Genomic DNA, 9917 nt, shown 5'->3' on the forward strand with positions numbered 1-9917 from the left:
TATATTAAAAAATTCATGTGTATAACTATTGTAGTCTTTATTGTATTTTATTAGTAAAATTAATATGTCAAGTTATCAATAATCTCTCCCACATTTCCTCACAGCGTTTCCCAATACAAGAAGTAGCAATCATAAAATCCTAACTTGTATTCCCAATACGAGCAGTCATGTTTTTATCTAAATTCAATAAATAAATTTGTTATCAGGAGAATCCTTATAATCATGAATTATAAATATTTAGATAAATATTATGATATTAAAATAAAAATTGAAATATTAATATTTATAAGATAGCATCATTGTTAGACTTCCAGAATTCCCGACCACTATAGGCCACGTATGGATAGCAACTATTAAAACATAATCCTACAATTTTCAGATTATATTGCCCCCCGTCGAACGCCTACAGAAAAAGAGATTCCTCGGTAAGTGAAACGACGACCACGACCGTGATAGGTTTAAATTCAACCACCACGTTCCTAGATAAGTCGAAGAAGGCGATCTCGGAGGATCTCAACGAGTAATGTCTAAGTGACCACTCACCCCTCCCCTATTTTAGACGAATACCGCCGGTTACGATTGCTGAGGATCGATCGAAATTGGAGGGATTACAAGATCGTTGGATATGCGACAATGCTTCAACAAGTTTATTTGGAAATGCCATTGCGTTAGAAAAAAAAAGAGGCGACTCCCTTTCGTTCTTCCATCCCATTCACGCATTCATTCACATGCCTCCATTCTCTTCGCTCTTTTCTCTTTCGCTTAAAAAAACTCGTTTCGTAAGCCAGGGAAAATCGAGCTCCGTTCGAACGTGCTACCTCTCTCAAATTTCCTCGAGTGGGGCCCTGTAAAAAAAAAAAGGAAAAAGGTATGAAACGTTTTTGAAACCATTCGGAGCAGTCTGATTGAAGTATGTTGTTGTTAAAGTTGGAAATCAACCCTCAGCAGGTACTACGAGCATCGGTGACCTTTTGGTGCCATGAAATTGTCGCAAAGAGCTGATTAGGAGGTGTTACAAAAGTTAATTTTAAATATACTAATCTATTTTACATAATTTAACATGTTTAATTATTTTCCTCTCGCTAGGAAAATCTTCCACTTCAGAATCAGAGAAAAAAATGATGAACGATTACAGGTATTACTTTCTTTTATCTAATTTGGTTTTATACATATAAGTGCAAGCATATAGCTTTTTTATTTTATTATTGTTATTGATGATTATTTATTTATTAGTTAAGGTAAACATTTTGGAAAATAAAAAAGCGATACTTTTAATTCTATTGTCAAGAAATAATTTATTTTGTTACTTATAGGTCAAGAAGCACCATAATCTGTACGTCATAAGTTAGATTTAAATCATAAATAAATAAAGAAAAGCTAGTGTACTAAATTTCGAAATAAATGGTTATGGTAAATTATTTAGCGATGAGACTCTTAAAAAACTACATAGTACTTGCTGAGGGTTTAAAAAAAGATATTTTTCTGTATGTACCAACTGGCAAAGTATTTGCAATTATGACTGGGTAAAAAGTGTATACATATATAATATATTTTATCACTGTTGACAAAGGTACTTTAATCCTCTTCCTTGTACGTATATTTTATTGTTTTAGAAAACTACGCTCAATGCCATATAATTATTCGTTGTTTTTTTACCCAGTTCTTTTTGCAATAAAAAATAAAAACATAATGGTGCAAATATATAAAATAATTATACTTTAAAAAATATGCCCATTAATTAATATACAGGGTGTTCGACAATATTTATCAGAAATTCGAAGATATAATTCTACACGTCGAATAGGACAAAAATCAAGAGTAATAAAATTACATTTAAGGCTTCGGTTCAGAGTCATTAATTGTTTAGAAAACACTTAAAATTCATGTGAAATGTGTCTGGCTCGAAACTTATTCTACTACCAATGTGTACTAGCCAAGTCAGACAGCGAATTCAGTAGAATAAGTCTCAAGTCATATATAGTAAAGTCAGTAGAATAAGTTCTAAGTCAGACACATTTCACGTGAATCTTAGGCATTTTCTTAAAAGTAATTAACAATTCTGAAACGAAGCCTCAAATATATTTTGGACATTCTTGATTTGCTTTTTATTTTAGCGTATAGAATCAGCCCTTAAAATTTCTTATACTTGTCATCGAATGTCCTGTATATAAAAAAATCTTCCTTTAGTTATACTAAAAAATGATCTTGAATATTGATGGACGTGAAATTATAAAAAACACAGAAATAAGAAAATGGAACAAAAATGTTGAGTATTCGCACTGAAGAACTTCTTTTGTAAACTTAATCTTAACTGTTGATTTTATATATATTACAACAATATTGAACTATGTTTCAAGAAAATTGTTTACAAATAAAGAAAAATGAAAATAAGAATTAAAAATAGTTAACAATTTTATGATTAAAACATTCTATCGAGATTCAAGAGAATAAATATTCATAGTAACAAACTGTTGATGTTGAAACTTTATTTTAACTTCGTTGCAACTGAGAGAGCTTTATTAAGTATCGAAAATATATTGTAAATATGTATTAACAATCACTTCCATCAGACTCTGGGCATCACTTTCAAGTCATGTACATATCGTTCAATTTTCATTTCTATGCATCGATGATATTCTCGATCGAACTACTATATTTTACATGTATTAAAAATTTATAAAATATGTTACATAAATCCGCGTGTGTACGTGTATGTGCATATCTATAAAGGCTAAAATCTGTACAGTGATTGATTCTAAGTTTAAAGAACAAATTTCGACTAGCCAACAAGCTACCTTTGGATGTGTACAATGATGAAAGAAGAAAAGAAAAAAAGTATAATATTATGTCTAAAAATAACAAAGGAGTTGGTTACTCGGGGTTCAAAATGTTGTCCAAAGATCCAAAAGAAACTACTATTAGCAACTACGAGGTGAAAAACCGTAAAAAGCGTACCTGATGACAAAACTTTATTTTTATGTTCAAGTATAATCAGAGAAACTCATATTTTATACAGATTAAGGTATACAACATAAGTCGATCAGTCAAAAGTTAATACTTAAAAACCTCTTGAGATGATACATTGAGCCAGAAGATTTTAAAGAAATCCAAAGCATACCGAAAATGTTTAGTAGAATTTCTGAAATCATGTTTGCGCACAATATAAAGTTTGTAAAACCGTCTCAATGAACGAACGTCACATTTTACTATACTGACACAATATATGGTGTTGTATAAAAGCCAAAATATATATTTAAAGTGTTATACAAACACACGTACGAAAACCATGACAAGCAAATGATCTTTGGACCTTGTCACCCCTCAATAACACTATGATCTATTTTACTTTGTGTCAGTGACCTGTGAATGTAATTTATTAAACAACTTCGTATATACAAAATTTATATAGAGACAAATTAGAAAAAGATCATAAACGGTATGTACTATTCGGTGTATCGTCATTTCAAATTACCATTCAGTAAATCTATCTTTGATAAAATGCATTCTCACGATATCAGAATGATTGTTTATATTCGTGAGGTGTTAATACTCGTAAAAGATTTTAAGACACTGTGTCCCAACCTTAATGCAATCTAAATTAAGTTAAATTGTACGATGGTAGTAAATCTGTTTAACAGAAACAATTAAATGCTATAAACATTCGAAAAAGGGCTTGGTTTCCTTTTCAGCAAACTTGGTTAAATTCTCTAAAACGTATGTACGTATACATATATTATTGCTGTCACTGAAAAGAAGACTAGTTTGAAGTTTCAATTGTTACTATTATTTTGCTGAGCAAAATAAAAATCGAAAGAAACATTCGTGTAAAATTCTAGTATGATAAAATCGTAAGAAATACATCAAGAAGCGTAATCTTATACATGGAATGTTACTAACAAAAGAACAAAAAGCCTTGAAAAGACGAATGGTTCTACTATGAGATTACGAAATGAATTAACGAATATATTACGAATCTTATGTATATGAATCATCTTTTTTTTTACATTCAGTGATAATTTAATATTACATTAACAACTGTGTACTGTCCATATTGTTACTGTGTCCACGTTTATGTAAGACCTAACAATACTTTGTACAAGTTTTATGATACAAATATATTACGACAAATTCAGTTTAAGTACCATATAACATTATACTTTAGCGTTTACACCTGTCATAGATTAAACCTTCTCTTGTACAAGGCAATGATCTTATTTGTATGTAATATCATTGAAAATGAATTCTGACTGTTCAATATTCAAAGGTTTGTTTTCCATATGGTACTGGGAAAATAGAAATCTACACATTTATGCACCTCCATCGACAAACATACTTCACACCTATTCACTTTGAAGGTATTAACCTCGAAGTATCCTCGTGATTCTGGTATTTTGGTTTCCCATGAGTGAAGGGCAGGTATCTGTATTTGATCATGTGCTGGAAACGATGTAAAAAACAATTATTCTCCGTTATTATTTACCATCAACATTACAATTAATAATTATCTATCTGATTTAACAAATTGCATACAGGTCACAAGATATTTCATACATTAGAATATTATTTATCTATATTTTTATAGATTCAACAATAATTGCAGTCAAAAACGAATTAGAATTTGGCTAATAAAATTTTACTGCATTAAACTAAATAATATATAGATGTATAATTCTGGAAAGTTTATAAATTTAGGTGAAGTATATTTTAAAACATATACTATGATTATTAATACATCAAAACATATGCAGGCTTTAGGAATATATTGCGTAAGCAGTGCACTGTATGTAACATGTTAATATCATTTCTGTAGTTTTGAGATAATATAAATTGATAACAAATTAAGATGGCTAAAATATCGCAGTTTAAAAAATGGTAACTTCTTACCTTTATTTGGCGTTTCATTGTAATGCAAAATAGTGTTATGAAGTACATAACAAGTATAGGCCAGAATACTGGTACATTGAAACAGTCGAACATAGTACATATCATAGCTATAACTGTCGACTTCATCACAGAATACCAGAATTTAAATTCCGGCAATCTCCTAATAAATGGCCTAAATTCTTCATTACATCTTGTAGGTAATTCTGGACCATCACCATCTATTAACAAACTTCTGTTAAGGTGTCTTGAAAGTAGAGTTAATATTTTCAAGTATTCGATTAATCTATAAATACAACTTGTTAAATTTTAAAAATAAAATTCTAACAAAAACTACAAAAACTACTTACCATCAAAATCCATTGCTGGATCTATTTTAGGAGTAAGGAATGCTATAAATAGGTTCAAATGGTAAATTCCTAATGCATATGTGACTATATACCATCCCTGAAAACAGAGAAAAATAAAGAGATATTTTTGATATTCTTCCAGAAACCATGCTACTTAACTAACTAAATATTAATAACCTACTTGTGAAAGAAATATACGTAGAATAAAAAGAAATATTAGCAATAATGCAACTGTCCATCTTGACACTACATGAGGTGTCCATAGATCCAAATATCTTTGATATAACTGTAATACAAACACAATCACAACATTAAAATAATTAAAGAATAAAACATAAGAATTTTATCCCATACCTGTGATATTCTTCCTATAGCTTGACTAACAACATTTCGTCTTGGTGGACCACCCAGATGCTCATCTTGCATCATCTTACCTTCCTGAAAATATATATTAATTAGAAAGGCGATTAAACTTTCTTATAATCAGCCTGATAATTCCCAATTACTATGTGTGTTAACTTTAAAAACAAGATATTTTTAACTGATTAATTAAAGAAAAATAAATCTATTTAAAGTATAAAGATACTACAAAAAGTTTTAGATAAAACTCAACGATTAATGTGATTCTTCAAAAGATGTTAATAAAAATCTGACTGCAACGAAGGTTTAATATTTCAAAATTAAAATATAACATATTTTTACTCACAGACACTATTAAGAATATCTTTTTCCAACAAACTGCAAAATAACTAAATAATTTATTTTAGAATAATTTGCATTAAACTTTAGAAGTTGAAGTATTTAGTGGCAATATGTAAGACAGCAAATGATAATCAGTTTGAACACTTTGAATATTCAAGATGATTCAATTTCATGACCAAATAAAATAATCGACGCATTATTAAAACCAATTATTACAAAGAACTCAAGGTTGCTTCAACATAAGACTTCTCAAGTTTCCAGAGAATAGTTCGAACTTTTCTCAACGATAAATGATAGCACAGAAACAAAATAAAATTTTTTATTCACACTTATCAATTGCACAAGCATGTTTTATAAAATCAAGCAACATCTTTTACGAGATTAATTGATATCCTCACGAGTTCTTGAAGTCATGGGGACAAATTGAACGATATGCACATAACCTCCCCGTCTCGCAATTACTGCCAGCAATCATTTCGAACAGGGCGATCCGATCAAAATAAACTTGAATTTACCTAAGGTATTTGTACGTTTTCAGCCAATCTCCGTGATCAATTCTCGCCGTTTGTTTGATTAAAAAAATATAACACGTCACAACATTAATGGCATACTATGATTAACCGTACTATAGAATACGCAAGGTACTTCCACTTATCTTTTACTATATTGTATTTGACGAGCGGATGACCATTAAATCTGATTCTTATGTAACGAAAGGTACAATCTACAAAGAATTGTGATTGGTATGGCATTCACGTAAAAATCATCGATTTATGTATTGAAATGAATGCAACTGACCCGTTTCGAATTGTTCGTCTTCAATTAAAATGAATGATTTTGCATAAATTAAGTACTAGCAAACATTTGCTCACCATTATCCCGAAATATGTAGATATACGTTAAATTTACTGCATTATCTATGACAATTATAAGTAAATGAGTACGAAATAAGAATTATAAGCTTTATTTCTGGTTCTATGATAATACAATTCACTTTGCGAGTTATTACGAACATTATTCTAAAATTTGCATCTACATATATGCATATGTGTACATTTATTTATCATTTTCATTGAAAATAATAAATTAACATTATGTTATCATTACAGGAACGTAAATTCTATAAGCGTGTAGTGTTAGCAGACACGATGAAAAATGTCGAAAACAAGGAATAAAGAGAAAATATAATACGTAAAACAGTAAACTGGAATAAAAATAAAGACAAATAATGAAGAGATGACAGAACGCAGTAATATCGAATTAATTGCGACCAGAATTAATGAATCGTCGAAATCAGAAATCAACTCGCAGATATGTAACGGAAATATTCAATTTACATTTGAAAATTGTAACCGTTTCTGGCTCCAAATAAGTGCTGCAGCATAAAAAACAGTTGAAATAAATTTACAAATAAATAAATAAATTTAATAAATCACATTCTTCAAAAAAGTCTTTTCTCAAAGAAAGAATTCCCCGAGTTAATGCTCGATCTCATCGAAACTGATAATACAGCTCGGTATTTCAATCTCACAGCTTCTATTCGTTATAAGCTCTCAATTCTTTCATCATAACCGAATTGTAAAGCACCAGAAATACATATGCAAAATTAATCATCGCGACAGCAGCTTATCTTCTCTTCCAACTGGAGAAAACGAGATAAAATAAAAAAGTTAAGAAGGAAAATACAGACGAGCTCATAGCGAAACAATACTGGTAATTTGAAAGGTCTTTAGCGGGGGCCAACGAAAGCTGATGCCTTTTCGAACGAACGTACCTGGGAAACGTTAAAATTTTTATTTTTAGAAGACTCTGAACTGACAAAAGCGCGGCGCCATATTGCGTGCTTGTGTTTGGTTACTGTTCTGGCGCGTGGTCGACAATTGTTATATTTAATTAATTACCATGTCTGATAACCAGGTAGGCCTGATGATTTTAATGAACGTTTTGTTAGCAGCAACGTCTTGCTGTATAAATACGGCGTAACATCTGATTGTTCAATTATACATCGAGTCTAATCGGTCTAACCTTGCGTACTAGGAGCAAAAACCCGAAGCCGGCCCAGGCGACGCGAATTCCGAATACATCAAGCTCAAAGTCGTTGGAAATGTAAGACTGCATGATATTATCTCCCGTGTTTGCGTATACGTTCGGCAATGCTCGATGACCGCCCTTACCGGCTTACTTTCTTTTTTTTTAGGACAGCAATGAAATTCACTTTAGGGTAAAGATGACCACTCAAATGGGTAAACTCAAGAAATCGTATAGCGATCGTGTGGTTAGTCTTTTTTTTGTCAAAACAGACTCATACATTAGTAATTTGAAAATGATACAAATTGATTTTCAGAATAGATACCTTCTTTTGTGAAAAAATTGTACAAGCTTTTTGTAAACTGACTATGCTTTTTTTTGAAAATGTCTACTAGATGTTTTGGACTATGATGTTTGTAGTAGACAATTAGTTAACTTGAAAAATTTTGTTGGTGAAATTTAGTGTTGCACAATATTTTTGCGAAGTAGTGAACTCGCTTATTTTTGGTAGATGAATCTCTGTGTAATAATTTAATTTTTCGATGGTGTTGAATATTTGATGAAACATTGAAGTATTGTATAGTCTAAAATATAACTTGTAGTGAATATTATGTGTTTAAAGTACAAAATTGTATTTCGTTAGAAGAAAGGGATCATGAACTATCAAATTTTATTTAGGGTGTTCCTATGACGTCGCTCAGGTTTCTTTTTGATGGTAAAAGGATTAACGATGATGAAACACCAAAGCAGGTAAATTCAAATTTATAAATAACTTTTAAATTTCAAAAACCTACATGTTTTGCAAGTAATAATAGTATTTGTAAATTAATTTTAATCATTGTAAAATAATCTTACTACACTAGAAAATACAAATTACTTTTTTCAGCTTGAAATGGAAAATGATGATGTTATTGAAGTATATCAAGAACAAACAGGTGGTCACTACTGAAAAAATTAAGTCTATTATTCAGTTTTAATACCTTTTAAAGTGAAAGTGACTATCATAAAGAAATGGACAAATTTATCAGTATGTATATGTATGTTAAAAAAGAAACATTATGTAATTTGGTTTTTTACGTAACATTTTGATGTGCTGTTCTACATTCCTGTAATGAGACAAGATTAAGGACCATCAACAGTCAGTTTCATATAATGTGTAATTCATCCATGGCAAAAGCAAAACAAAAAAACACGAATCATGCCTTAATGTCGCGAGTTTTGTCCATTAGTAATATCTGGCAATGTATCTGCATTTCACAGATTTTTGAATTCTTAGATTTAGGTCGCGGGAATTTCCGAAAGTAAAGTTTTAGTTTTGTTATCGAAGTACGGTAAATATTATATAATGTGAACATGATTTAACAAAATTGTTGCGTTTAAGGTACGTCTATAATAAAAGAAGTAATTGTAATATTTTCCTTCTGCCTTTTCAATATAATTGTAATAGTAACAAAAGTTTCATTGACTTTAAGAATTTTAAGTGACTACGGGTGGAAATAATCATTTCTTCCTTTTTCTTTATTTAACGATCATGGAGTAGTTCATGTTATGTAAGTAATGTGGATGCTTCTAAGAGAACTACTTGTCACTATTATTGTTTATTTTATCGTAGATTTAAAAAAAGATAAGATTGCAAAGTTCTTATCATTTAAACAATTTGCATAGCAATTGAGATATAAAATTTCGACCAAAGACTCGTAAATTTGTAAAGTTATAATGCTTGTACTTTTTATTTAGAAACTTTCAATCTTACATGGGCATCCCCATTACAGAATACTTACTCAATGATTTAATGGGACAAAATATCTACAAATTGTAATAAAACGTATTCTTGTACAGCTAAGTAACACAGTTTTTGTTCTCATTACTGACATGTTATATATTCACTGGAATTTTTCTTTCACCATTGAATATTGTAAGAGTAGTACTTGATTTTTATAGCAGCATTAACATTTT

At 30.1% G+C, this 9917-nt stretch overlaps 3 protein-coding genes across 12 annotated transcripts in view; 2 read left to right on the top strand and 1 right to left on the bottom strand.

Annotated features, from left to right (window-relative positions):
- The window catches only part of Dh44-r1 (Diuretic hormone 44 receptor 1), an 83037-nt gene extending 82361 nt beyond the window's left edge, over window positions 1–676 (top strand). For 3 of the 6 annotated variants that reach the window (XM_076376401.1, XM_076376402.1, XM_076376406.1), the window contains exon 10: window positions 380–600. In XM_076376401.1, the coding sequence (XP_076232516.1) occupies window positions 380–524 (145 nt within the window). In that variant the 3' untranslated portion in view covers window positions 525–600. Of the gene's footprint in view, window positions 1–379 lie in introns of all 6 variants that reach the window. The other 3 variants (XM_076376403.1, XM_076376405.1, XM_076376404.1) reach the window with 2 other exon arrangements.
- LOC143178013 (protein RER1) lies at window positions 625–7715 on the bottom strand. 5 transcript variants are annotated; one of them, XM_076376409.1, is made up of 8 exons: window positions 6449–6778; window positions 5938–5980; window positions 5586–5669; window positions 5413–5517; window positions 5232–5328; window positions 4885–5102; window positions 4364–4437; window positions 625–845 (listed from the first exon to the last, which is right to left on the bottom strand). In XM_076376409.1, exons 3-8 carry the CDS (start codon window positions 5658–5660, stop codon window positions 824–826), a joined length of 591 nt encoding a protein of 196 aa, XP_076232524.1. In that variant the 5' UTR covers window positions 5661–5669; window positions 5938–5980; window positions 6449–6778; the 3' UTR covers window positions 625–823. The 5 variants fall into 5 exon arrangements, with proteins under 5 accessions (XP_076232524.1, XP_076232525.1, XP_076232522.1 ...); XM_076376410.1 differs by lacking the exons at window positions 5938–5980; window positions 6449–6778 and adding an exon at window positions 7708–7715; XM_076376407.1 differs by lacking the exon at window positions 5938–5980 and having other exon boundaries at window positions 6449–6776.
- Window positions 7701–9379, top strand: LOC143178014 (small ubiquitin-related modifier). Its single transcript, XM_076376413.1, has 5 exons — window positions 7701–7850; window positions 7971–8039; window positions 8131–8208; window positions 8640–8711; window positions 8848–9379. The coding sequence occupies exons 1-5, from the start codon at window positions 7836–7838 to the stop codon at window positions 8908–8910; spliced, it is 297 nt and encodes a 98-aa protein (XP_076232528.1). The 5' UTR covers window positions 7701–7835; the 3' UTR covers window positions 8911–9379.
- The last annotated feature ends 538 nt before the right edge of the window (window positions 9380–9917 follow it).

The sequence above is a fragment of the Calliopsis andreniformis genome, chromosome 4 (assembly GCF_051401765.1).
Source record: "Calliopsis andreniformis isolate RMS-2024a chromosome 4, iyCalAndr_principal, whole genome shotgun sequence".
Lineage (NCBI taxonomy): Eukaryota > Metazoa > Arthropoda > Insecta > Hymenoptera > Andrenidae > Calliopsis > Calliopsis andreniformis.